At 53.2% G+C, this 27137-nt stretch overlaps 9 protein-coding genes across 9 annotated transcripts; 3 read left to right on the top strand and 6 right to left on the bottom strand.

The window, feature by feature from the left end:
• Positions 1-202: 202 nt before the first annotated feature.
• Positions 203-1410, bottom strand: TRIREDRAFT_22625 (uncharacterized protein; the record flags this gene model as incomplete). The annotated part of the gene is made up of 2 exons (XM_006966155.1): positions 203-1240; positions 1366-1410. 2 exons carry the CDS (start codon positions 1408-1410, stop codon positions 203-205), a joined length of 1083 nt encoding a protein of 360 aa, XP_006966217.1.
• A 2362-nt stretch (positions 1411-3772) lies between these two features.
• On the bottom strand, positions 3773-4883 carry TRIREDRAFT_108586 (uncharacterized protein; the record flags this gene model as incomplete). The annotated part of the gene is made up of 5 exons (XM_006966271.1): positions 3773-4055; positions 4114-4243; positions 4321-4551; positions 4633-4740; positions 4847-4883. 5 exons carry the CDS (start codon positions 4881-4883, stop codon positions 3773-3775), a joined length of 789 nt encoding a protein of 262 aa, XP_006966333.1.
• A 1276-nt stretch (positions 4884-6159) lies between these two features.
• Positions 6160-7053, bottom strand: TRIREDRAFT_108585 (uncharacterized protein; the record flags this gene model as incomplete). The annotated part of the gene is made up of 2 exons (XM_006966270.1): positions 6160-6204; positions 6349-7053. 2 exons carry the CDS (start codon positions 7051-7053, stop codon positions 6160-6162), a joined length of 750 nt encoding a protein of 249 aa, XP_006966332.1.
• An 821-nt stretch (positions 7054-7874) lies between these two features.
• TRIREDRAFT_79111 (uncharacterized protein) lies at positions 7875-11246 on the bottom strand. Its single transcript, XM_006966269.1, has 5 exons — positions 10991-11246; positions 9879-9980; positions 9268-9785; positions 8669-9010; positions 7875-8594 (listed from the first exon to the last, which is right to left on the bottom strand). The coding sequence occupies exons 1-5, from the start codon at positions 11019-11021 to the stop codon at positions 7935-7937; spliced, it is 1653 nt and encodes a 550-aa protein (XP_006966331.1). The 5' UTR covers positions 11022-11246; the 3' UTR covers positions 7875-7934.
• A 985-nt stretch (positions 11247-12231) lies between these two features.
• TRIREDRAFT_108583 (uncharacterized protein) lies at positions 12232-13158 on the bottom strand (the record flags this gene model as incomplete). The annotated part of the gene is made up of 1 exon (XM_006966268.1): positions 12232-13158. The coding sequence occupies one exon, from the start codon at positions 13156-13158 to the stop codon at positions 12232-12234; it is 927 nt and encodes a 308-aa protein (XP_006966330.1).
• Positions 13159-18601: 5443 nt separating this feature from the next.
• Positions 18602-19912, top strand: TRIREDRAFT_63687 (uncharacterized protein; the record flags this gene model as incomplete). Its single annotated transcript, XM_006966373.1, has 3 exons — positions 18602-18748; positions 19151-19447; positions 19574-19912. Coding segments are annotated over 3 exons (783 nt in total), but the record flags the coding sequence as incomplete, so codon positions are not given.
• Positions 19913-20755: 843 nt separating this feature from the next.
• Positions 20756-21878, bottom strand: TRIREDRAFT_63435 (uncharacterized protein; the record flags this gene model as incomplete). The annotated part of the gene is made up of 3 exons (XM_006966267.1): positions 20756-21006; positions 21073-21301; positions 21378-21878. The coding sequence occupies 3 exons, from the start codon at positions 21876-21878 to the stop codon at positions 20756-20758; spliced, it is 981 nt and encodes a 326-aa protein (XP_006966329.1).
• Positions 21879-22596: 718 nt separating this feature from the next.
• On the top strand, positions 22597-23853 carry TRIREDRAFT_108580 (uncharacterized protein; the record flags this gene model as incomplete). Its single annotated transcript, XM_006966372.1, has 2 exons — positions 22597-22881; positions 22930-23853. The coding sequence occupies 2 exons, from the start codon at positions 22597-22599 to the stop codon at positions 23851-23853; spliced, it is 1209 nt and encodes a 402-aa protein (XP_006966434.1).
• Positions 23854-25075: 1222 nt separating this feature from the next.
• On the top strand, positions 25076-26867 carry TRIREDRAFT_79109 (uncharacterized protein; the record flags this gene model as incomplete). The annotated part of the gene is made up of 4 exons (XM_006966371.1): positions 25076-25275; positions 25355-26169; positions 26235-26422; positions 26480-26867. Exons 1-4 carry the CDS (start codon positions 25233-25235, stop codon positions 26865-26867), a joined length of 1434 nt encoding a protein of 477 aa, XP_006966433.1. The 5' UTR covers positions 25076-25232.
• Between the last annotated feature and the right edge of the window lie 270 nt (positions 26868-27137).

Here is a 27137-nt window from a genome sequence, read left to right as displayed (position 1 = left end):
AGTACGTATTTTCCGTTTATATACGGGTACCTAGTAGCCCCCTTTGAATAGTAGATGTTGGGCATTGGATGTGGACTCAAGTTCGATAATCAGATAGAGTCAGCCACCAGGCACGGTCTGTTTAACAGCATTTCAGAACAAATTTCACATTCAAGTTATGCTAGGCATGCAAACCATCTATCGCCATCTCTATCGTCGCTGTCTATCTATTGCCCTTGGCGCCAGCAGGAACATCAACACGCCGCTTTCTCAGCGAAGTGCCCAGGGCATCACGCACCATGGGATCCGCGCGAATCGTGTTCTGGATCAACCACTCTCTCATCTTCCCCTGCAAATTAGCCGTAGCCTCTGCATCTCCCTTGAACGGCGCCATCTCCATGTCCATCAGGCGAGTCGAGTCGGCGTCGAACTGGCCGGTGATGGCCTCGAGGCGGTTCAGGCCCTGGAGAAGCAGCTCGTTGTCGTCATCAGCAGACCGTCTCGAGGGCGACGCATCCATCTTCAACAGCGGACCAATCTGCGACAAGGCAATGTATATAGTAATCGTGAGTTTCCGCGCAAGCGAAATGAGCTGAAACGGCAGATACGGCGGGTGAGAAGCCGTGGCAGCAAAGAGAAAGTTGAGCCCGTCCAACAAGGCCGGGAACCTCGGGCGCGTGACGGCCTGGATCTCAAACACGCAGAGGCTCAGCAGGATCAGCCAGCGGTAGAACTTGCCAAAGTCCATGTACCCCAGCAGGCCGAGGACGTAGATGGAGCCGGCGGCGACGGCGTAGTGCGGCAGGATGCCCGAGAAGACGCCGCGGGCGACGTAGTCCCTGACGGTGACGCACTTTTGCCAGGCGACCGTCTCGGGCCCGAGGCGCTCGTAGGCGAAGCGCTTGGCGGCGTCCTGCAGCGTGTCGCTGGCGGCCTTGAGGTGGATGAAGTAGGCGGCCGAGTCGGCGGCGGCGTCGGCGCCCGTCTTGTCCGGGTGGTGCAGCGCGGCCAGGCGGCGGAAGCGGGACTTGATGTCGCGGTCCGAGGCGGAAAAGGGCACGCCCAGGTCCGTGTAGAAGGAGCCCTGGCGGCGGAGGTCGTAGTCGGCCTCGTAGATTGTGTAGGCGAGGTAGAGCGCTATGACGAGGATGTGGATGTTGCGGCGGTGGTGGTTGAAGCGCGGGCTGCCGGGCTGCGGGCGGGGATCGCCGGCGCGGATGGTGAGGCCATAGTAGATGGTCTGGATCCAGGAGGTTGCAATCTGTAGGGGCGTTGAAGAGCTGAGGTTAGTTGACGGGACTTGGGTCTCGTGGGCTTTGTTGGAGTCGTAGATATGAAGGAGATGGTAGCTGTGCTTTTGTACACAAAGGGGGGGGGGATGCTCACGTTGGGTAGGAAGGACCACCCTATGATGGAGAGAAATTGCGACATGGTATGGCCTGAAGCATCGTGCTCTTGTAATGCTGTGGTGAAGTGAAGGTTGGCAACAATTTGTTTGGTGTTGAGGACAAGCTGGCCGGCGGTTCTTATCGATAAAGAGAGTCTGATGTAATCGTGGCAGGGGTCGCACGAGCCTCGGCTGCTTCTATTCTTGGAAACACAAAGCGAATGCTTCCTATACACAAACTTACGAGATGAAGTTTGCCTGCATGGTGTCGAGATTATGTGAGGCTTTCGAGTTGAGATTTCTATATCTGAGTTTATGCCATAGAGCAACATGCACGTGAGAAGTTTGACGCATACCTTCGCTGAACAATATCATGCTGCACAACATGGCTCTTGAGCCCACTTACAAGCCGCCACTACCCAAACAAAGTAAACATCATGGAAGTCAATGGACAGCCATACTACCTTACCATAGTAGCTAATGTGTTGGGGTAACTCTATTGATCAATATGCATATTATAGCTACTGAGTTGCACTTGAGATATGGCCGTGAGTCACTTCGCTCGCTGGTGAAGACAAAGTCTGGCTGATCCATCATCGAGAACAAGGACCAGGTACGCAAATTTGCATGTGGTGTGATGCCCAGTAAATGCCTGGATATTACTTTTCTTACTGCAAAATGACTGCTCCGAGCCTTGTGAGCAGAAACATTCGCGAGGAAACCAAGCTTATGTACAGTATTTCCATGTAAAGACATGTTTGTACCGTGAATGCAGGCTGTGAACAAGACTCCAGTACTGGACCAAAATGATAGAGTGCATCACACATAGTACGTGCCATCAAGAGAGGCAGCACATGTAAGCTCTCAAAAGATGTCGGTCTGGGCACCAGCCGTGAAGCCCATATGAGAGGTGTAAGTGGGCACCTGCTGACCAGCCTTTCACTAGACATTGTTCCCCTCCGTCCGAAAAGCAGCAATCATATGTTTGGGGCCCCTGGCATTGCGCCCTGGGACGAGAGACGGAGTCTTGGGCTGCTGGCCGCCGTTGGGTTCATGATCTTGCTCTTGTAAGGGGCTATGTACATGTTCTGCTGGCCGTAACCGTGGCACCGGACTTCGCGAAACGGTACGCTTCGGAGCATATTACAAGACCATAGAAGGGCTTGCTTCACTTCTTCACGAAAAGAACAGTAATTGACAAACTTTGTCAATGCAGAAGCGGAAGTTCTGGATTGTTTCTCGACGTCCATTTCGGTATATCACTCATAAGCTCAACGGGCAAATACGAGGCTTTTCACACGACCACTTTCTGCTCTCACTACCTAAGGGTAGCTGATCAGTTGACAATCATTCATTCGACTTCCCTTCTCCGTGTCACTTTTCTCTTCCGTGTCAAGAATTGGGAATAATGGCCCAGCTCTCGCGTTTAGTTAATCTCTCAGAAGACCAGATCTCAACCTTGTCCTTGGTAATTTGGTGCTCGGCAGAGCCCAGCCAAGCTTTGTTTTAGCTCTTCCATCTCATAGCATCTGAAACGTGAAAGCAGATATTGCAGTATCCTCTACCACTGACTTCTGGCGGATCTTGACTGGAACTGCCTAATTGCGGCCATATGTCAGTTTAGCCCCCTACTTGAGAGCCGTGTTCTCTTCTCCCCTTTATCAGGTTCTTCTAATCTATATTCAACAAGGAGGTGAGACCCAGACGATCCTTTATGTCTAACTAGGAAATCTACTATTGCCAAAAAGAGCCGGCGCTAGGGTTACTATCACAAAGGATCTGTAGTTATGGACGTGATGCTGAGGAGTTGTAGGAGCCTGGTTTTGGTCCTTGAGGGCTAGAATTGCGTTTGCAGATACTCTCGACATCCGCAGGTATATAGTCGAGATTCGATCTACATTGCTTTGCAAAGAGCTACTGCACATCTATATGTATAGAGACTCAAAATCCCCGTGTCTCATGCTGATATCAAACTTTCAACTGAAGACATGGGCAATCTATCTGCACTGTTCAGGCCAACTATACATACGGATAATGCTACGTCGTGTCAGTAAAGTTGTACTAAATCAACATTCTGTCTATGGGGCAAGCGATTGACTTCGAGACTGTTCAAGATCGCTATCAAAGCCGCCTCTTCTCGAAGCGGCATCTGACAAGGTCTCTTTCTTCTCCGTATTTTACATATAATGATATATGAAATATTTGGGATTAAAATTCTATTATATCTTGTACGATACGCAAAGTCAAAGGTCTAAAGAAATTCGTGTGTAAAAGGTAAATGCGTCCATCATAACTTGAACTGACAAGCTGGGTACCAGGGTGCTTTATCCTGAAAAGTCAAAAGTACAAATACATGAGGCTATGGCAAAAGACCAACCATGAGCCCGACCATTCTAGTGCATTATGCTATGAAGATAAAGGTTTTTGCGCCAACAAGGCCAGCGTAGTGTAGTGGTACGATCCTCCATTCTTCACAGCATCGAGTGCCCCAGCCAGCACGTTATCGGCCTCCTCACGAGGGGGCAAGAACGGAAGACCAGCCCTGTAGGCAGCATTCAAAAGCCCAATGTGGAGCATGAGGAATGAATTTGTGACAATGGGGACACAAGATTGTGAAAAGGGTCTCATCGTGAACTGGACCACCTCGAGACCGGCGTTGTTTGTATGGGTGGGTAGATTCTCGAGCCACCTAGACATTCTCGGTTGAGTGATGTGTACTGAATATCCAAGCCAAAGTGACAACTTACGAGTGATTAATGTTAAATGCTTTGTGAATTCGGGAAAAGTACGAGTACAGGGCCTCGACCTCTACGCCTTTCATGACCATGTGGTGCGGACTGGGATCGCAGTCCTCCCACTGCAGGTAGCCGCCAGGTTCTTTTTCACAGCACATTAAAATATGCTGGCAGAAGGCTTCAAGTTACCACAACAGAATGGAAGAAGAATGTACATACTCAGCAACTGGGTGGCATGCCTAATCAAGGCAGATGGATCTCCTCCCTGAACGACGGCGCACCAGAGCCGCATGTGCACAACATCGTATTTGCCACGGTGCTTCTCAGGTACTTCAGCGAAAGCATCCATGACGCTCAGACTCATGTTGGTAGGGAGGCTGGACTGGTTGGGGAACTGTTCGTCTGAGATGTCGAAGCCGTCCAGTTGAACGGTTGAGGGAACCTGGGAGGCTACATCGAGCAGCCAGATACTGTCACATTAACCTAGTCAGAAGAATAGAAGATACGCCCTATATGGACAGCCAAACTAACCCAGTTCCTGTGCCCATCTCTGCAATCTTAGTGTTTGGACTGATAGGGATTCGGGGATCGATGGTGTAGCCATTCTGTAGCCGAAACAAGAAGTGTTGACCGTCGAGTCTAGCGACATGTTAGTCAACCGTCGTTTACATGCGAGTCTCTTTCATCACTAAGGAAAGTAGTGAAAGGAATGTATTTTACCTCACACTCTCAACGAAATTCCTACCGAGAATATAGTTCTCGCCATGGCCGATGCTACCCATGATGTCGGTGGTCTTTCCCTAGAAGTCAAGCTGTAGATGGCGAAAGGAGTAATACACAGATGATATCACAGCAAAAGCTATAGCAAGTTCAAGTCTATGATTTCTTATTGCCCCAGAGTTTGAGGGAGTAGCCGCTCATATAAACGCATCGTCGCCCGTCCTTGTTCGGAGACTAGTGAGAGAAGCAACGCATGGGCCAGGCTTTGGACCGCATCTGATCCAGATTGGTGGTCATCCCGGAGCCTGGAAAGCGGATAGCTAGGCCTACAAGACGATAGACTGAGAAGCCCAGGATATGCAAGGGACGGACGATGGCAAATGCTGAATGGCTAAGGGAAGAATAGCCGCCGAGGGAGTGCTCCACCGTCAGCTTGACACGGCACGATTTGTGACGATGGCGATGGCGATGGCCGCCTCATATGTTTCATAATCTCATCGGGACATCACTGTCTGAGGCATTCATGTCAAAAACAAGATCTGCTGAGAGCCAATTTGCAGGGTCAAGATCGAGACAGTCTTGGTAACCGGAACACTGGGGGGACTGACTACATGCGGCACATGGGTTTGTAGGTACGAGTATCTAATGAATTGCATATGACGCATTGAGTTATTGTCAGTATGACAAGGGAGAAAGACGAGGTAGTATGTACTTCTATCAGAGTCAGTTGAGAATGCCTGTGAAATTTCCTCGACGGGTCATCAAGCTGAGCTGATGCTTCATCGTCCTTTTCTTTTTGACCATGATTGGAGAAGTTGTGTCATAAGTGAGGCGATATGCTGGCAACATAGTGAGGAAAATCTGTAATACGCTCTATCGCTCACGCGGACAGGCCAGTGGCAGCCATCGCAGTAGCTGGCCCGCGTCGCAGGGGCTTTGCTCATTGCTCGGCGTCTTCAGCGAAGCGCCTTGTTGGACCGTAATCAGGCCAAGTGCTATATATAGGTAAGATGTTGTTGCTTATTCATTCAGGCTCTTTGTAAGACTTAGAAAGGACGTTGTCTGAATGGGATATGGGTCAGTTACATGTACTCAAGACGATACCGGCAACGTATATAGCTTCCAGCAAAGGATATATGAAGGCACCTCGGACGTGTCCGAGACAACGCTCATCGTGTGTTGTGATGATGACAGAGCAAGAAGGAATATGGGTGGTAAGGCTCAGAAGAGAGAAAATGTTACACCGATAGAGATATCCTTCGTTCGTGACGGCAGCATTAATTCGGCCAAAGAGCCCGAATCAAGACAAAATGATTCCTATGCAATTCCATGATTTGTTTAGGTCTTACTTAGAGGTGAAAATGGAAGCAATACAATGTTAGACTATATGAAAGAAGTTTATAACTGGACATACAGACGACTCTATATAAGAAGCAACACTCTCAATCCCCTCTCCACCCCGAGATTGAAGTACCATTTGCAGGTATCTTCTCGATATTGCAGACATCTACTGCACCAAAATCACACCTTGACGTGAATGTAGTTGAAGCTGCTCTTGGCCACCGTGCGGGTGCCGTAGCCCTCAGGATGAGCCCAGTTATACTCCTCAATCGTAACCTTGTCCCCATCAACCTTGGACACCCAGGCAACATGTCCCGCCCTGCCGGCGTTGGACTGAGCAATACAGCCGGGCACGGGCTTGTTGTTGACCACGACGCCCGTCCGGCGCGCGGCCTCGTCCCAGGTGTTTGCGTTGCCCCAGTTGGTGCCCTTGTACTGGTTGGTGAACTTGATGCCGAGGCGCTCGTTGATGCGCCAGGCGACGAAGCTGGTGCACTGGCACTTGAAGTACGCCCACTTGTCGGCCGGCCCGCACTGGTTCTTGTACGGGTAGTCGTTGGTCATGGGCCCGGGGATCTTGGAGCCGCCGCCGCCGCTCGGGGGCTTGGGGCCCGCGTCGCACTTCTTGGTCACGTAGCTGCTGGAGCCCGTCTTGACGTAGTAGTCGGCGACGTAGCAGCCGTCCGAGGTCTTGTCCCAGATGGAGTTGCCGTTGACGCTGGTGCCGGAGGTCTGGCAGGTCACCGAGACGTCTTGGCTCTTCTTGTACGTCTTTTTGATGGCGAAGCTGGTACCGGGGCCGGAGCGGCAGTTGACGGTGTCGCCGGTGATGGGGTAGGCGTTGACGGAGAGGGAGGCCACGGCCAAGGCGATGATGGCGGTGAACTTCATGTTGATGAGGTTGGAGATTGGTGGATTAGATAGGACGAGATGGCTGTTGTAGCTGCTGCAAGGTGCTTCGAAGACTAGATGGTTGTCGAAGGTGATGAGTCGATGTGGGGGAGGACATGAAAGTCTTTTATAACTCTTCTTCGGCTTGGGAGCTCTCCCTCCATCTCTCGACGCCTACGGTGCCTAATCTGAGGAAGCTGTGCGAGAGTCAGGGAGACTTGAGATTTCTCTCTCAGGTTCTATTTCCGGACATGTAAGTGCTAGACTGAGCTGACGACCACAGAGTTCTAATCCCTCTTGACGCGAACAAGTTCTACAGAACTGAGCTGCCAAGTGGGATTGGGGTGATCTCTGCGGCTGAAGACCATCTCCATCGACGGATCCTACAATCCTAGATCTCATACATGCTAATTTCCCAGAGAGGAAATCTTCAAGGCACGATCATATTCAGCTATCCATAACGAGTCAAGTTCAGCATCGACAGCGTTCTAACAATAGTAGCAGATGGATCTCCAGACGGCTCAACCTGCGGGTTCCTGGCGCACGAACCGGCGCAAATTGTCGGGCGAATGACAGTCGCTGATGAATAAACGAATTCCGGATCTGGCAACCCTCGCGTTCATTTGTTTGTGTCGTCTATGCTGTGGCTCGTAGGGCTGCTTTCTGGGGGGAGAGGATGCACGGATGGCTTGTCGTGTAAGACGGGGGAATGCAAAGGCCGTCTTATTGACGAGATGGCTTCCATGCTTATAATTAGCATGGGTTATGTGACACTAAGGCGAAGCAATATGAGCCGATAATTCTCATGCTGTATAGCTGTTCTTCAATTCTTCATTTGCTGATTGTTTGATACATCTACGAGTTGATATGGCAAGCTTGGTCTAACCAATCTTCCTACACAGAATCGTGCCCACATCAGCAATCAAATCCAGCCATCTATCCTGATCATACCTCTCCTTCTCCTCCACCTTCTTGCCAAACACCTCCCACACCTCAATAAACTTGTGGTTACTCTCCTCCGTCGTGCCAATGTCCTTGAGCGCCTTCATCATGTGCTCGTGCTTCTTCAGCAGCTGGAAGTCTCGCCTCGCCTTCTGCTTCTCCTGATCCGTCGCCAGATACAAGCGTACCTGCACGCAATACAGCACCAGGGCAGCAAGGCCCGCGGCCAGAGCCGTCGCCACCGAAGAGCCAGTGACTTCTCGCGACGACGTGTCGGTGCCGGATCGGGGCCCGTCCATCTCGACTTTGGTGCCGGGGAAGATGAAGTTGATGTTACCGAGGTTGCCCACCCAGGAATCTGCCGCGCCTGAAGCCGTCGCCGCGCCAATGGTGAATATCTTGGTCGTTGCCTTGGAGGGATACGTTAGGTTCTGCTTGGCGCCCTTGTCGCTGGCCGAGCAGAACATGAGGATGTCGGCGTTGGCAGCTTCGACAATGGCCGCGTCGAGGAAGCGCCTCTCTTCTTCGTCTTCGGGAGGGTCGATGGTCCAGGACATGGAAATGATGTGCACCTTTTTTCTCACCGCTGCTCTGATAGCCTGGATGATGGTCAGATCTTACACAGGATTTTGTTAAGGGGGGGGGGGGGAATGTGCTCTCAAGCTGGACATACCAGAGCCGCACTCTTGGCCGTAATCTGCCTGCTTCCCTCCTCCGAAGCATGATCCTCCAACCGCAAGATGTAAAACTGCGCCCGAGGGCACATGGATTGAATCTGCCTGGCCATGATCGTTCCATGTCCCGTGCTGGACACATAGTAAGGATCATTGAGATTATGCTCCTCGTCTCGCGTGCAAAACGTCCGGCCTCCAATGAAGTTGAACTCCAGATCCTTGACATCCACGCCGTCGTCAATGAGGGCGACTTTGATGGGCTCCTCAATGCTTTCGTCAACCTTGATGTTCCCATGATCGTAATAACTACGCTCTGCGTCAAAGAGCAGCCTCTTGAACTCCTTCATACACTGGAGCCACTCGTGTTTGGTTGAGTGCTCGCCTTGGTCGCCGGCCGCGAGAGCGTTGGCGTCCATGGCATCTTTTTGGACAATCGGCCACTCCTTGTGAACGGTGACGTCGGGGCAGAGCTTCTTCATGCGCTCGCAAAAGTCCTCGACATTCTGCTTTGTGCGGCTGTGCGATTCAAGGCCCTTGGGAATGCAAAGTCAGTTGGGACAGCACCATGGATGCTAGATGAGGAGCGATGCCATCATACCTGCTGTATATGAAGATAGACCGTTTTGAGTTCCCCGAGCTTCTTCAAGCCTCCCTCTTCGCTCCACCCCCTGAGCACTGCATTGTTGCCGCTCCAGTAGAGGTTGACTTCGCGAGCTTTTGCTGCCACTCTGCAGATGACCTCGGAGCACAAATCTGTCCGTTTCCAATCCCAAATCTCAACGTCCATGAACTTCAAGGCGTCCTCGATGGCCTCATCACTGTGTGCCGGCGTCATCGAGTCATCAATGATGACCTTGAGAATGGTCTTGACACCTTTCTTCCTCAGGCGATCGAAGATGTAGCATAGATCCCGTCGACCTTCGCCGTCTTGTTTGTGTGAACGGCCTGACGCTCGGGATCGTTTGCTGTTTGCAGTGTTCATGTTCACCTCTACGTTGAGCCTCGGTATGGCTACGTACTGGAGAATGTCTTCAAACCGAAGTTTGGACAGGAGATTCTCTAGACCGGTCTGAGTGATGTTGCCGTGCCCTGATAAGTCAAAGTATAACTCATAGTCTTTCAGAAGAAGTAGGTCAGTATAAGGTTCCCGTCCATGATTCTCCTTTCATGCCATATAACTCCGCTGAAAGGGGTTTTTCTCTTACTCACCTGAAGTAGTATTGCGTCCATACAAAATTTCCATGGCAGCATTGTAACTGCGCGAACGGAGGTAGTGTAGCTTGAGAAGGCGCTCTACGCCCTTGAGCGTGGCTTCGTCAATCCTGGACTTGTGACCACCGTCCGTAATTGATCTCGTGTCTGCCGTTGGCTTCACTGCGAGTGTATCAGCTGCTCGTGACGCTGGCGTCTTGTCGTCCCTGTTGACAAGCTGAGGTGCTGTGGCCACTGCCGGCGAGTTGACATTGACTATGGGCTGTGTTTTCCCCCCGTATTTCGTACGAGACGAGTCAATCTGAATGTTGGGTCTCTTATCCGGGCGACTGCTGGGGTCCGGACCCTGCTCTCCAGGAGCTGCAGGTCCTGCAGGTCCCTGCGGCTTTGGGATCGCCTCTTTGTTCGGCCTCGAGGCATCGGCATCGCCGCCGTCCGGACGAGCACGAGCACTCTTTTCACGTGCTTTCTCATCTTTGGCAAGTTTTCTCTCCTTCTCCTTTGCTCTGGCTAGTGCTTTGCGGCAGCTCTCCTTGTGATGAAGGTACGGTGACAGTCCGTCGTTGTTGAAGTCGCCGTTTGGAGTGCGCTGTACGGCGACGTCGCTCTTGGCAATGATCTTTTGAATAATGTCCAGTTGTTCTTTTTTACACTTCTTGTACTCGACGGCAAGGTGAAGCGGCGTGTTGCCGTCTCCGTCTTTGGCTGCCAGAGTCGTGGGCTCGGCTTTGTCAATGAGGAGATCCAGGAACTTGACTCTTTTGTCGACGCCGATATGAAGACAGTTCATCTTGTCCTTGTCGTTGCTGGAGATGTCCAGGATGTCACTGATTCTGGGGTGGGAGTCGCACATCCACTGTACCATCTTCTCCTTCTTGGATTCAATAGCCAGGAATAGCGGCGTATGGCCGGATCGGTCTTGTATCCTGAGAAGATCGTTCTCGTGTTCTACCAGGAACCTGATGAGCGGTTCCATCCTGCCATCCAGCTTGGGCAACTCTTTCTTATCCATGGCCGCCATGATGTGCAGAGCCGTCGGCTGGCGAGCGTCTGCCGTGTTGGACGCCAAGTAATGGCCATCGCCGCCACTGGCTTTAAAAGCCTTCAACTGGCTCTCGTTTGTGAGGTCTCTGGTTCCATCCTGGATGCCTTTCAGAACCTCTTCGAGAAGCTCCTTGACAGGCTTGCCACCTCGATTGGTAACTTCTCCCTCCTCCTCGTCGCTGTCGGACTCTTCCTCACTCGAGTCATCGCCAGCTTTGGAGTCTGCTTTTTCAACTTCCTCTTCTGGTGCCAGAGGCCCAGCATCCCTCTCTTCGTCGTCAATTAGGGGACTCATGGCTCAAAGTTGCCGCATACACGTCGTACAAAGAAAAGAACAAATAATAGCGAGTGAGACTTCTTGCAAAGAGGGCTCTCGTTCACGGTGCAAGTTCGCTCTCAACACCACACCAGGCAATGCAGTTTTGAGCCGCGATTACCAACTTCCGCCCCCAACCACGGCCCCTCTTTCTTGGTGCCTCGCATCAACTGGGTTCTCTCACGGTAGCATTGCCTAGGCGAGACTTGGGTTACGACGCTGGTTGCTCCACCTGATCCTTCGACAGGGTTGGTAAGTAGAGTCGATGTACACGCCATTTGTGCTTCAATCTATCGCTCCTAAAGATAGGTACAGAGAGAGTCTACCTAGGTACGTGTTACCCATGACAAAAACTACAAGTATATAATTGGTAACTCCGCTCTTGATAGTTATGCAGGTAGCCAAATGGGTCATAAACAAGCCCTGAGAAGATGCGAGCGAAGTTGTGCGTGAATTTCCTCTAGTTGTCATCCTTCTGGCTTGTTGAAACCCAGGCTAGAGACAGTTAACAGGGGGATATTCAGTCAGACGGTTCTACAGTCTGCTATGGCAAGGATTTACACGGACCTGATGAACTAAAGCTCCCCCCTGTTCACTTGGCCGGGTCTGTTTCTCGGGTGATTGGACAACAGCAGTCGGGTGAGGCGTTTCCGTGCTACTAGCATTTGCGCACTGAAAGAGAGGCATCATCAGTCCACAAAGCAATGGTTCCAAGGTGGGAAATTCCGGCCGAGATAGGGAGGAGATGACACTAGTTGTAAGGCTTCGGTGCAACACGATACAAATCGTTGATTTGCTGATTACAGCGGGTTGAACTCAACTGTCTGTCTGTCTGTCTGTGGTGATTTGGCTGTATGTACGACGACCTTCAATACTGACATGGCGTGTATAATGGTTCCATGGCTCTTGGCCAACACCACTCACTTGATGCAATATGGAATCAGTAACTGTCTACTCTCCATTGCCTCGTGATGTTGCTAATCACTCCACTTATGACTCTTCCTTCTTCTTCAACTTCTTGTCAAAGACAATGTCCACAAACTCGTCCAGATCAATAGACCCCAGGTTCTCCGTGTCATATTTGCGCAGCTTGTTGGTCGGAGGCATATCAGGATCAAACAAGATGGGATCGTCCGCCGGCGTCGAGCCAAACAACCGGCCCATTTCCGACTTCCAGTCCGCCTCGACCTTGATCCTCACCTTGCACTGAAACTGGTTGTCGTCAAACCCGCGATTGAGCAGGATCGCACACCGCAGGAAGCTCGGCGTCCCGGACTTGATCGTAGTGTTCTCGTGGATGGTCCAGCTGGCGCCCACGCCCTTGCCATAGTCGTCGCTGAAGATGTGTCCCGTCACGCGGGCATCGTCGCTCGTGGTGCGGCTCACGGTCTTCTCCCAACTGACTTTGCCGCCGGCAGTGGCGCCGAACTCGCCCGCGCCTGCGTTCAGCTCGGCGCCCTGAGTGACGGACTCCTCCTGGGTCGAGTGCAGCAGAGTGATTCGTCCTGCGGGTGCAATGGCTTGGACTTGGGGCGCTGGGACTCCGGAGACGGAGCTTCCAAACTCGAACTCGAGCGAGGCGGACACGATTCGCCGTGATCTTCGGGTCGTGTCGAGGTAAAAGTCGTACACAAGAAGTGTTGCGTTCTCTCCAGTCTCTTTGGACAGAACACCGTGGATGACGTCTCGAGACTTGCAGCGGACCTCAATGATGCCTCGGCGTTCTGTCACGGTTTGGCGCTGGTATTTGTTGGACGGGTCATTGCGCGTATGGTAGCCGCTGCCACGCTCGCCCGTCTTGTTCAGGCCAATGCTAATAGATGTCTCCTCGAGATCCTCGTCCAAGTCTGAGTCGACGAGCTCGCCATCGTCTATTTCATCGTCTGAGATTTGGTCGTTGTCGATGTCGCGATCCATGATTGCTCTAGATATTTCTCTTTGTAGTGTTTTGCGTCAGTATTGAGCTGAACTTTGGTAAATGAAGAGATCAGTCGGTCAGTAGTATCGTTATACAACTAAAATAGACTGGGGGACGATCGAGATATGGTGTTTATGTGAAGGTCGCAGGGAAGAGAGACAGCACATTATCCACCCCAAATCCTAGTTAATTACTACAGTTACATAGGCTTCATACAAGGCACAATCGCACCTCACCTACTTCGTGCGCACACGCAGGTTGCATCACGAGGCTGTGGGTGAGATGATAGTGTCCTGAATAGCGTCGGTTGGACCGCTTGTAGGACGCCAAGATGATCCCACCATCATCACTGCATCCTCTCTCCGGCATTGTGAAAATGACTCAGAGAGTTCCGTTTCTCCAGACTCTGACTGTTTCATATGAGGGGCTTTTGTCTGCTGACGTGCTGGTTGTTCTGGGTTTAAGCGGCAAGGCGACCGCAGCAACTCTTCTTCGTACAGTTGCGGCTCAAGATAGTACCGATCACCGACTCTGCTCGGACAGTTGTCGCCGTCTAGTTTCACTCAATTGGTCGATATGGCTTCAACCGCGGTGTGTCGAGCAACTACTACTACTAGTTCTACAATACTAGTATGCAGCATGGTCAACAGGGGTCAGGGGTTGTTTATCCCGCCTCTTTATTAGCGCTCTCCTCTTCCTTCGTTCAACATGGAACGGCCCGGAGAAAGGCACAGTGCGTCGAGACGGTGAGGCTCTGTCCTGCAGAAGACATGCACAGCCCCTCTGTGAAACGCAGTGAACGTAGAGGCGGGCCAATGTCCGTCGATATGGGCTCAGCTGATGGATCGTCAGCTCCTTTGCAGCATGCGCGAGCGAGCCTGCAACAACAATGCCATCAAAATGGAGTACTGTACTAGCAAGTATGCATGTCAGATCTTCGGGAGGAGTACTTCTGAGGTACTTGTAAACCACCCCGGCTTGAGTGCCTGCGTCGTCCTTCAGCCCTGCCTGGGTTTTGATCAAGCGAGCTCGAGTGGCCTCTGGAGGGGTTCGTCCTCGTCGTTGTGGGCAGGTCTGTGGTGAGGCTCTCCTGCTTGTCGCGTGTCTGGCAGAGTCAGGATTCTTTTGGCAGGCCCCAACTTGCTTCATACACTTTGGCTATTTGCTGCCAAAGACCATCATTCTCGGTGTGTCGCCTCATGGTGGATGCGGGATAGGGCTCTGGCTCACTCGATATTATCTCGCGCAATTTGTGAAGGGAATATTCCGCCCCATCTCCCTCACGTCGAACTTTGCCGCGATTGGGACTGAGAATCTCTGGAGCCAAACATACTTGCACGATAGAGTCTGAGCTACTCGCACTTGACAGGTTGCTTGTATACTTATCCCGCTCAAGATGTCTGATTCCGAGTCTTCATCGTCCTCCAGCGCTTCCGGCTCGTCAAGGGGCGGGTCACCAGAGCCAGGAGCTGCGCCAGAGACTGAGCAAGAAGAGCATACTACAGAACCTACTACCGCCGATGAGAGCCATGAAAAACCCGCAGGGGAAGATAGCCCATCTTCAAAGACGGAGGCCGATGAAGAAGAGGCTGGGACGAAGCCTCCTGAGAAGGAAATAGATCCAGATGCCGAACCCCTTCATGTCTATTGGGACATGAAGCCCGAGATTACCGAAGAATCCACCACGCCTATAGAGTAAGTGACCCTTGATCTACATATCTCCTGAATGTGCAACTTGGGTACTCAAGCATCGATTCCTCCTCTCAGCTTCGTGGTAGTCCATGGCGTCTATGGAGTCTGGCTAGACGAATACCGCGCAGGACCTGGTTCCGGCAGCAGTGAATGGGTCTCGGGTTATATAGACATACAGGATCCAACGAGGGATCTCCGCTTCAAGTATGATCCATTGCAGCTCTTTTGTGGTCGACGAAGCCGACAAGCCATCCGTAACTGCGCCCTCAAGTTGCTGCGGGCGCTGGTTGCTCGAAGACGGCATGAAAAAACAGTCTGTATATCTCCAAAAGAGGCCTCTCGTAAGCTCTTGCAGGTCCTTTGCTAACTAATGTTTGTAGAAACGGCTCATCGTCTTTGTTGCCCATGATATTGGGGGACTCATAGTCAAAGATGTGAGTCTAGTCTTGTTCGCATCAGTTGGCGTCGGTATTTACCAAGACTAACAATGCGATGACTACCAGGCTCTAGTCGCGGCAAATCTTGATGCAAAGACTTGGGCGGACATTGTAGAAATGAGCCGTATCATGGTGAGTCTTACTGCTTCTACTTGAACGAGAAGCACCGTCGTTCTGACCAAGAGAGTTTGCAGGTATTTCATGGCTCACCTCATCGAAGCGTTGACCACTTCGACATGGAAGACAGACTGTCCCGCTTTCTTTTCGCCGACTTTGAAGCAGGATTAGCAACAGTCCGTCCTCCAGCATCTGCCGTTGCGGGATTCGCAGCGGCTGCAATAGAGATCAATGGCCTTTTTGCCGAATCCAAGGTCCTTCTTCGCACTCGCGCAGTAAGCGTCCACTATCAAGATTTGGTTTGGGCGAAGATAAACAAGGTAAAGCATGACCCAAGGAGATCAAGGAGAGGCGATCTCTACGTTATCACAGGAAATTCGAATTGACATTTTTCAAGGCATTTGACTCTTACAATGCAACAATCGGAATACCCATGGAGAAGCGAATACCAGAGCCTAGTGACAAGTCCACGATGATAGACTGCGTCAAAGAGCTCGTTGAAAGTAATGCCCCTTTGAAGAGAACCCTTGAAAAGCAATAGTGATCATATAGCTGACGTGTGACATTGATAGCCGTGAGTGCTCCTGTAAGCCCAGAGCAACTTCGATGGGAGAGAGAGATACTGGCTCTCGCTTCCCCCGTCTTTCCGCTTCAGACCGCAAAGGACGACAATGCAACAATCAAGAATTCTCAGCATATCAAGGACTGGCTCCAGTATCGTGGACCGCAGATGCTCTACCTGCATGGCACGAAACGCGTCCGCGAAACAGCTGAGCAGCTCTTTTACTCGTTGGAAGAGCAAGCTTTGAAGATGAAGAACTGCGTGGTGCTCTACTTCTCCTTCGACAAGTACGACGTGAGGTGCGACTCTGTCAGAGACATGCTCGCCACTTTTCTGACGCAAATCTTGTGCTTTTATCCCTCCGTGGACGACCGTATCAAGACGACGTTTCTCCGCTTCCACGAAGAGCGTGGATGGACAGAAGACGACCTCCTTTACTGGTTTGAGCGCTTCAGGTTCACTGAGAAGGTAGACCACGTCATGTTCGTCATCAACCACTTCGACGAGTGTACCAAGGGCTCGCGGAAGCAGTTCCTCGACAACTTTGCCTATCTTGCGGAGGCAAGTGAGAACTCGTGGAAGGTTGTCGTCACAAGCCATAAGCCTGACGCCCTGTCAAAGGAGCTCGACGGGCCTTGGTGTGTCAACGTTAACCTTGATGCCGAATCAAGTGAAGAGGAGGGTTCAACGAACCTTGTCAATGACGATTCCAAAGATGACATGGCACGACTGCTCACAGCGCGGCCTGAACTTCACTTCGAACTTAGTCTTATTGAAGAGCAGCTAAAGTACCTTGAAAAATACGATCCTCTCGTCAAGCACGTCATCAGGGAACAAGCAGCCGCACGGCAAGACTGGCCCAGCAAAGTCTCCATCCAGGCCATGCTCCAGTCCTTGGCGCTCGACGCAGACGCAGCAGCCAATGACGACCGGAACCTGGAACGGCTGTTGGCTTGGGTTCTCAAGAATACCCCTGAGCCGGACACCCTGCGACAGCTACTGACGTGGATTCTCTATTCCGTACGGCCACTCACTGTCTGGGAACTCGCAACTGTCCTCTCACTGAGTTCAACTGACGAGGGCCATGTTGCGCCCGATGCAGAAGCCATAGACAGCCTCTTCTCTAAGATCAAACGATGGCTTGCCGGCATCGTCGTGGTACAGCACAACGAGGTCAAGATCTGGCATCCACGACTGAGAAACATTCTCATGGCCGTCGATAGCGAGAAGTCTACCGAATCTCGGTTTATTTGGGGCGACATTAAGGAAACTGCTCACTTCGACATTGCAAGCTTCTGCCTCCGATACCTTTCTCAACCATCCGTGCAAGAGTATATCGGCAATACCTTCAATGTCTCGGATTCGGAGGCCTTCGAGACGCCCACATTTGCAGATCGAAGGAACCTGTGTTCGTATGCTCTCCAGGCTTGGACACATCATTTTGTCGCCAGCAACCCCAAACCGGAGCTGTCAAAGATCCTCTCCCAGTCCGCATCTGCCGATTTGGCGAGCAACTGGGCAAGGGGCTACTGGGCACTCTCCAACCCTATCACGCGGAATCCTGTTTGTCTGGATACTCTGTTCCCTATCTTTGCCGGACTCGGCCTGGTTGGTGTCATTGAAGCGCGAGATGAAGCTGATACACGCCGGGGCGTGCTTGAGGCCGCCTCAAAGGGTCAATCTGAGGTCGTCCTAGCGCTCGCCAAGGGGCTTGACATGGACGAACCAGCTCTCATGGATGTCATTAAAGCCGCTGCAGCTTACGGTGATGAGGAGACGATGCTGAACATGCTTGACCGCATCGTCTCATTGAATCCAAAGCCTGATACTTCTACCTGGCCTCCCTTGCTGATCCACAGAGCAGCTTGGCTAGGCCTTGAACGCTTCGCCGATCGCATTCTCGATCTAGGATTCCCTACCGAGGTGGAAACTGCATGGACAGCCATTACCAAGGCAACGCCGCTCTCCCAAGCAGCTCGGAACAACCATGCCGGGGTAGTCCGCACTCTACTCAAGCACAATGCAAATGTGGAAACCCGCCATCGTTGGGACAGGACTGTTATCCACCATGTGGCCGGGCAAGGCCATGCGGAGATTGCCAAGATCTTGGTGGAAGAGGGCAAGATTGATATTGAGATCAAGGACGAGGATGGCTTCACGACGCTCTACTTTGGATGCATATGGGGACATCACGACGTCGTCAAGCTCTTGCTGGACATGGGGGCGGATCCTCACATGGGCATCAAGATGGACGACCCGCAAGAGAAGTGGTCGCCTCTCGTCGCGGCTATTGACGATGGCTACGAGAAATGCGTCAAGCTTCTTCTCGACAAGGGGGCCAACCCAAATCTTCCCGGCCCCTCCACGTACGGCACTGCTTTGCGATATGCGGCAGTAAAAGGCCATCTCAACATCTGCAAAATGCTCATTGAAAGCGGTGCAGATCCCAACAGTCCCTTGATTGAGCCTCCGATCCTGACTCAGGTCATGACGGACTTCGAAGTGACGGACGCCGAAGCACAAGAGAAGCAGATGGAGGTTTTCGACTTTCTGCTTGAGCACAATGCCGATGTGAACGCAAAGGACGCTACTGGAACGCCCGTATTGATCCATGCCTGCAACGGCAGCCGGAAGATGGACTTTGTCGAGCGACTCCTCGACCACGGTGCGGACGTCAACCTTCTGGATGCGCAGAACCAGTCAGCATTATACGCGGCAACACGTGATAGTGAAGCAGAACTGGCCAAGCTGTTAGTAGAGAAGGGCGCCAACGTCAACGAAGTGAGCACGGACAACTTGACGCCTCTGTATTACGCCGTCCCGGATCCCGAGACTGTCAAGATGCTGCTCGAAAAGGGGGCCGATCCGAACAGGAGCAATAAGGGGGGGTTCAGCTGCCTCATGTATGCTGCATGGTTCAACCACAGCGAAACTGCAGAGCTGCTCCTGGAGCATGGCGCTGAAATAGAGGAGACATACAATGAAGATGACGCCAGCGAAGGGCGGACATCTGTATACTTTGCCGTCGTGGAAAACGCCAAAGACACAATCCGAGTTTTGGCAGAGCACGGGGCCAACCTGAAGCACGTAGCCGTGGACGGTGTGCCGCTCATACACCAGGCTGCTCTGTCGGAGACGCTCCCTGTTCTTTTAGAGTATCCGTTGAAGATCGACTTGAACCAGCGGGACAGCGAGGGGTATGCGCCTCTTCACAAGTTTGATGTATCAGAATACCACGTTAAGCGCTTGGTCAATGCCGGAGCAGACATCAATCTCCAGGACACGAAGAGGGGCGACACTCCTCTCACAATAGCCGCCTACCGTGGCATGCTAGAGCGCGTCCAGTACTTGCTGAAGCGCGGAGCAGACATCCACCTCGGCTCCCGGTGTGACGGTGCTGCCATTCACCAAGCTTGCCGATATTCTTGTTTTGACGTCCTCAAGTACCTTGTCGAGAACGGGGCCAATGTGAACCAAGTCGTCACCCATGGAATCGCCGGAACGCCGCTGCAGGCAGCGTGTATGGCGTTTGTAACCGAATCTGATCGCATGGTCGACAAGATGGTCGAGTATCTGCTCGATCATGGGGCAGACGTGACGGTAGAGGGCGGCCTCAACGGCAATGCTCTTAATGCTGCCGCTTGCGCGGCGACGCCGGATATCGTCAAGTTGTTCCTCGACAAGGGAGCAGTTGTGGATATCAGAGATCCGTTTGGTCGCATGCCAGTTCACTCCGCTGCCTTCCACGGCATCGACATCCTCGAGGTCATCCTCAACGCAGGGGGCGACGTCGGCGTGAAGGACTTCACTGGACGGACGGCACTGCATTGGGCAGTGCAGCCGGGGAGGTTGCAGGCCGTCGAGAAGATTATATCGCTGCTGCCGGACAAGAAGGCCGTTGACGAGCCAGACATTGATGGCTGGACGCCGCTTTGCTGGGCGGCTCGCGGTGTGGGCAACTGGCTTCACCAGGACGTTGCTGGCGAGCCACAAGAGCAGATCGAGGTGATGAAAGCCTTGCTCAAGAACGGCGTCAACCGATTAGTGAGAGTGTCTGTTGGAAGGCAGAAGTGGACGCCCTTGAAGATTGCGAGATTCCATGGTGCGAGCGACGAGGTGATTCAGCTGCTGAAGCACGGTCTCGATACCGCGGATGAAAAGGATAAAGACAAGAACAAGTCTGGTTTGGAAGAGGAGTCTGATGAGGACAAGTCCAAGAAGGGAAATCCTCGAGGAGAAACATGCGATAGCTGCCGTGCTGTGAGTATCACCCCTTTCTCGTTTGGTCACTGTTTCTGGGGAGTGTTCAAAGGGCTTGCTTGTGCTAACATGTTGGATGCCAGAAAATCTTCGGCTTCTGCTATCACTGTAATGAGTGCTTGGACTTTGATCTTTGTTGGAAGTGCCATGTTCACAGGGACTTGATTCATCTCCCCGATCACACGTTTGATGAGTTGGGGCCGGAGTTTGAGGAGACGGAGGATGATAAGCCGGAGGAGGATGATGCGGCGTCGGAATCTTCAGACTCGACAACTTCGGACTCGGAGTGAGTGGCTGGGTGAAGGAGAATAGATCTAAATAGATAGATAGATGAAGATGAAGACAAGTGTTTCGTACTCAACCATCTAGTATGGTATCAGACAGCGAAGTTGCGTTTTGTAGCTAGTAATCCCGGTAAGTATAAAAGAGGAGCGTTGCTAACATTGAATGTAGACTGTCTATAGGTGCTGAGGTATGTTGCAAATATGTAGACAAGTTCATAGGTTCCTAGAGTGACCGAGGGCCTAATTACTTTTTCTCTTGGGCGCCCTTCTGGAACTGCAAAAGCTTCTCCAACATCTCCGGAGGAATCATTGGGTTCGGCAGGTTCTCGGACAAGCCCTCGATTCCAACCTTTAGAAAGTTGGGTTCTTGCGCAATCTGCTTGCCCAGGACGGCCTTGACCTCATCAACATCCCAGTTGGCCCAGACGAATCGGCCGTGGAGATGCTCCGCCTCTCGGCTCGCAGCCCAAACGGCAAACTGACCCGGCAGATTTTCTACAGACGCAGCGTTAGCGCTCTCCAAGGTGTGACCAACAGGGGGGACTAGCAGTGAAAGCATACCATCGTCGAAAGGAATACCAAGATCTTCTCTGGCACCCGCGGCGCGAGCCATGTCTGTGAGGACACCGCCCGGGTGGAAGCTCACGACCTGCATGTCGTTGACATTGGTTTCCCTGGCAATCTGCTGGACCAAGGCGGTGCCGGCGTTCTTGGTCAGGCCGTAGCTCGGACGCTCAGGGGCCATTGTGGACCACATGTAGCTGACAATGGAAGAGAGGTAGATCAAGAACTTGACAAGTGTCAATCAAGATGGCTTGGGAGAAGAAAATCGGGGGGGCAGGGAGAATGTAGAAGAGTAACTTTACCTTGCGAGAGTCTGCGCCTTTGCCAGCCTGCTTGTAGAATCTCTCCGCAAAGTCCAGCGAGGAGCGCACATTGGTCTCGTAGTCCGCCCACACATTCTTCAATCCACTTTCCAGGATGGGCGCAACTCTCCCACCAGCCGCGGCATTAAGCACCAAGACGTCGATATAGATGCCTTCCTTCTGGAGCGCCGACCAAAGCGCCTCGGTGGACTCGAGGCTCGCGATGTCGCAGACTCTGCCGTCAGGGACCGTGGAAGAGCCAAAGTCCTTTGCCTCTTGAGCGAGCTTCTCGGTAGCAGCTTTCACAACGTCGGGGCGACGACCGAGAATGATGACGCGCTTGGCGCCGGCCTTGATGAAGTTGCGGGCGATGGCGTAGCCAATGCCAGAGTTGCCGCCGGTGACGAGGACGGTCTTGCCTGCTTGGGAGAGCTCGGGGCGGGAGGGGGAGATGGCCTCGTAGGGCTTGCGGTGGTACTGCTTGAGGGACGGGAGGCTCATGATTGCTGGAAGTGTTGTTATCAAATGTGATTTTCTTTGTTGAGTCGGTTGGTATACGACTAAGATTGGTGACTGGTGATGTTATCGGATGAGTTGTCGTTCTTTTCGGTCCTTGGTCCTCCTCTTTATACTCGCTCGTCTGGATCTGCGTCGGAGTTCATCGTTCGATCCTCGCCATCCAGAGTGCTCCAACAACCCACAAGCGGTGTTTCTCCAGCTTGCTCTGCACATGATCATCTCCCAAGTCCGCCCACCAAGCCAGCGGAGAATTGCAAAGCAAACCCACCTCGATTAATCAGTCTCAGATCCAGCCACGTTCTCCATCCGCCTCTCACAACATACGGAAGCCTATCTAAGACAGCCAAAGCGGAGGGCTGGGGCTGTATAAGACGGGCGGCCGCCGTCGCGCGACGGAAAAGTTGCCGCCGGACCGGCCTATGAGACGCCGTCGAGCCCCGGAGGCCGGCTCCACCCGGCGGAAGGAAACCCGCCGACAGCGGGCGGATCATGACAAATCGCCGTCCAGAGAGGCCCCGGTCAGCCGAGGGAATAAGACGGTTATCTGATGAGCCTCAGATCCTCTGACGCCTGCCAGCCACAAAAAGATGGTTCTTGTTCCCCCCCTTGGATTCCCTCCCTCGCATCGTCCTCGTAGTAGTAGCGAGAACCTTCTTGTCGCGCATCCGCATCCGCATCCGCATCCGCACCCGTCTTGGTCATGACGGATGCCGCCCCGCCAAAGCGCCTCGCCTGCATCGCCTGCACTCGGGCCAAGCGCAAGTGCAGCAAGCAGACGCCCTCGTGCCGCCGCTGCGCCGACAAGAAGCTCGTCTGCCGCTATCCCGCTCCGCGCGTTGCGCCGCCGTACGACCTCGTCTTCTCGCAGGATGGCGCCGTCTCGGTGATTCCTGTGCCGCCGGGGGCCTCGGACAGACACCCGCTGCCCACTCCGCCGTCTCAGATTGGTGAGCAGCAGCAGAGCCATACGGAGACAGAGACGGAGGTCAGTCATTCTGCGCATGGAGCACCAGCAGCGACGGATTCTCTGCAGAATCCCTGGTTTCTGTCGCCGTCGTCGTGGGACATTGACCACAAGCACGGCCCGGTGCCGTCGCAAATCTCCTTTAGCGATGAGGCTCTTACGTGGTTCATCGACCAGCTTCACGTGTGGCTGAGGCAGTGGACTACAGAGGGCCATTGTCCCTTTATCCATCGCCAGCTCTGGAAGATTCATCTCCCGGATCACATCCAGGACGCATTCGCCTCCCTGGCCGCATACCACTCCAAGACGCCCGCGACGGAGAGGACGGTGCTGCGCATCATCGAGACGCGCGTCAACAATCTGGTCGACACCCAGCATGCCAGCGGCGTCGGGGACTTTGGCGTCATCATGCTCGACCCCGCGTGCCATCTGGCGAGAACCCAGGCTCTCTTGATATACAAAATCATCCGGCTCTTTGACGGCGACATCCGCGCTCGTGCCCAGGCCGAGAAGAACATTGACACCCTCGCCCTGTGGGCCCGACAGCTATGGCAGAGCGCCGGGCTTGCCCTGTCGTCGAGTTCTCACAAGGAGCCCGTCGACCGCGTGAGCAGCGGCCCGGTTGACACGCAGCTACGGACAGACGGGACCCTCACGTCGACGTGGCAGGCGTGGATATTCTCCGAGTCCATCCGGCGCACGTATATGGCGGCCACCCTCACGGAGGCTGTGTACTTGACGCTGAAGCAGGGCTGGGCTCCGTGTCCGGGGGGCATCGTCTTCTCCGGCGGCGCGGGTCTGTGGGACGCGACATCGCCGGTTGCTTGGATGAAGCATTACCAGGAGAATGCCGTCAACGGCATCCGCTGTATTGAGGGGGATCAGCTGTTTTCCAGTGCCAGGGTAGCGGACGTGGATGAGTTTTGCCAAGCGACGATGATTGTGTCGTATGGGCTGGAGAGGTTTGAGCGGTGGCGGACTGAGAAGATATGAATGGCTTTGCATTTGATTTTGTATGTCATGGCTCGCTCTCTTTGTGTGTGGGATCCATGTTGTTTTGCGACGGCGCTGCGATGCGGATTGCTTCACTGGGCCTGTACTTACTAGGTATATGTTGTGTGGGCAGGCGTTTCACGGGTTCATAAACAAGCTTCACTGAGAAGATGTCAATTCTACATATAGGCCTGCTTACTGAATCTGATTCAACTGGTAGATACTGACAGAGCTTCGCAATTCTCTGTCGCCTCTTTAAAGTCTCGCTTGATGCTCATTCCAGGATGTCGTCGCGTAGACTCATTGATTTCAAAGATCTGCGCGGCATTGGCTGGACACTTTTTTTCATGCGACTCCACCAAGACTCATCGCATCCTTGCAAGTGACGGCACGAGCATTCAAATGAGATTCATAATGACTGCCTCAACAGGCATCGCGCTGCAGCAGGGGTGAGCCAATCGTGAGCCGAGCGTCCTCGTCAATCAAACCGCCTCCGCACTTTTTTGGATCATTGCGCGTGGCTGGCAGGGAGCTCTTTGATGGGAGTTCGTGAGTGCTCTGATAGTACTTGTACATTCCTAATGTAAATGAGTGCCCAGGTGAGCTTGCACAAGTGCCTTTATTGACTTGAGAGGAATCAATTCTGCATGAGACGAGAAACTCTGGCGCAAATGATGCATCAGTTTACTGAGGTTACATCGAACGTGAGATGGAACGGCTGCTCAATTGCTTCAAATCCCCAGAGGAGCATGTGAACTTGGACGTGAAATTACCCGTACATGAAAGTGCTGACAGGGGAGGGGGGGCAGCTGAACAGAAGCAAAGATGGGGTACATGAGTAACTAGAACAGGTAGCACCTACAAGGGAGTCGGCGCAGTGGCTGCATCGGCTGCAGGTACCGGTACCTCAACTGTTTCCAATTGGCAATCCAGCCTCAGCCCAGTGGATGCGACACATGGAGAGCTCCAGCTGCATCTGCCGCCATCCTGCACCTTATCGGGCATCCAGCAGGGCAGCCCTGGAGACTTTACAGGGCACCTAGAGATACAGGGCAGATACAGCACGCAAACAGAGCTTGAACAGTTGACGGGAGCCCTCTGAGCACAGCACCAGCGAGCAGTCCAGGTCGCACCACCAGCTGCGAGACAGCACACCAACCACCTCGCCAAATCCTCTCCAAAACAACGTTGGACTCTTCAGCCGACTCTTCTCTCTCATAGACGCGGGAGAGGCGCATCATCCTTACCGGCAGCGCGGTGACTTTGCCGTTTATCTTCATGTGCTCTCCTCTTCTTCTATAAGATCGCGATTCCTCGCAAGTGCAGAATCGTCGCGACACCACACCACCACCACCTTCTTCTCTCCGGCAACAACCACGATGCTGCTCAGAAACCTGTGGCGCGCCGCGCTGACGGCTGCTGGTGAGGCCTCCTCCTCCTCCTCTTCTTCTTTCAAGCTCGCTGCTACATCATATACTGACAGCATCCCTCCTCCCAGCAGCCCTCACGGCGTCGACCCGCGCCGACGACGCCAACAACCCCACGGGCCAGTCCACCTTCATCTCGCCCGACAACAGCCTCGCCTTCGCCTTCACCGTCCCCGACAACGGCAACACAGACGTCTACTTCAGCCTGCGCGTGTCCACTAAGCGCTCCTGGGGCGCCGTTGGCCTCGGCAGCGACGACATGCCCGGCGCCCTCTTCCTCATCCTCTACCGCAGCAAGAACAATCGCGACAACGTCACCTTCTCCCCGCGTCTGGCCTACGGCAACTACGAGCCCAAATACTACCCCGACCTCAAGTTCGAGGTTCTTGACGGCACCGGCGTCAAGGACGGCTACATGATGTTCAACGCCGTTTGCAACGAGCACTGTCGAAGCTGGCCCGCGGGCGGCACCTCCAAGGGTTACATTGATGTGTCGTCCCCGAACCAGCAGGCCGTCTATGCCCTGGGCCCCAAGGAGAGCTTCAGCGACGACGAACCGGATGCAAACCTCAAGATGCACAGCGAGTACGGCACTTTCACCATCGACATGAAGAGGACCCAGGGCCGCGCCGACTTGCCTGTCCTTACCGAGGACTCTGTGGCCGAAGGCACCACGCTCAATAGCCATTCGACCGGCAAGTTCGACTGGAAAGCAGCAGCTCACGCAGCGTTCATGGTCTTTAGCTTCATGCTACTCCTTCCCATCGGCGCGATTCTCATCAGAACGGAGAAGCTGGCCAAGTTTCACAAGTTCAACCAGACGTTTGCCCTCGGTCTTGTCCTCGGAGGCTTTGCCTTTGGTATCCTGGCGAGCTTTCACTACCAACGGGTAAGCATACACATTGGACACTCTTCCATCTCCCGTCTTTTCACTGACATCATCACTACTTCTAGTCCCGCGGCTTTCACTCGCTTCACCAGGTCCTTGGCTTCATCGTCATTCTCCTCATGTTTGTCCAATTGGCCATGGGCATTCTGCATCATCTCAAGTGGAGAAAGACCAAGAAGCCCACAACGTTTGGCAAGATTCACCTCTGGAACGGCAGAATTGTCATGACCCTTGGCGCGGTCAACGGCTACATGTAAGCTTTCTCCCACCTGCACAACCCGTTATTCACTGACTAACCTTGCTCCTCCAGCGGATTTGGCTTCGCGCTCGATCGCAGGTACGCCCTCATCGTTCTCGGCATCGTCTTCTTCCTGGTCATGTGCACCTTGGGATACATTGTCTGGGCGGCCAAGCGGCAGATGCCCCGGCGCCAGCAAGGCCCCTCGGGCTTCGAGGGCCTCAATCACAGCTACCAGCAGCAGCAGCAGCCAGAGCCGTGGCGAAGCACCGGCTACACCGCAACCGTCACCGCTGCGCCATCGTATCCTCACGACCCTCCCCCGGGATACGAAGCTCCGTCGGCACAGATTGGCCTTCAGAACGTTACCCCGTGGAGGGGAGCAACTCCCGGACGGGGTAGCTATGAAGATGAGCCCCTTAACCTGGGCTCGAGCCAGAAACCCAGAGAGTTTACTTGACACTGCGTTTAGCCCGCGGATATGGCGTTGGAGGAACACGGAAATGGACAATGGACAATGGATAGCTAATGAATTAATAAGATAACAAGTTTCCGAACATATTCTCGGGGCATATGCTGCATGATCTCACTTTGAGCGTGTTCATGAGCATTGCCTCGCCTGCAACTTATGCAGGGAGGCTTTCTTGTTTGTGTGTCTGGAGCTGCCTCCGTGACAGAGACTTGGTGCTCATAAGCAGCATGAGCTACTAAAATTGACAATGACTGCGCG

Source organism: Trichoderma reesei (assembly GCF_000167675.1).
Source record: "Trichoderma reesei QM6a unplaced genomic scaffold TRIREscaffold_12, whole genome shotgun sequence".
Taxonomy (NCBI): Eukaryota; Fungi; Ascomycota; class Sordariomycetes; order Hypocreales; family Hypocreaceae; genus Trichoderma; species Trichoderma reesei.
Note: the sequence above shows the minus strand (reverse complement) of the source record. Positions and strands in the feature narration are given on the sequence as shown.

Bases quoted from the DNA above. Each gene is read 5' to 3' on its own strand.
- TRIREDRAFT_79111 (XM_006966269.1), bottom strand. From the start codon at position 11,021: ATGGAACCAGAGACCTCACAAACGAGAGCCA. The intron at 9,011-9,267 runs GTATGATGGCAT...CAGTGTATGAAG, and splicing joins TCTATCTTCATATACAGCAG to GAGTTCAAGAGGCTGCTCTT. The intron at 8,595-8,668 runs GTATGTCCAGCT...ACCATCATCCAG, and splicing joins CGGCCAAGAGTGCGGCTCTG to GCTATCAGAGCAGCGGTGAG.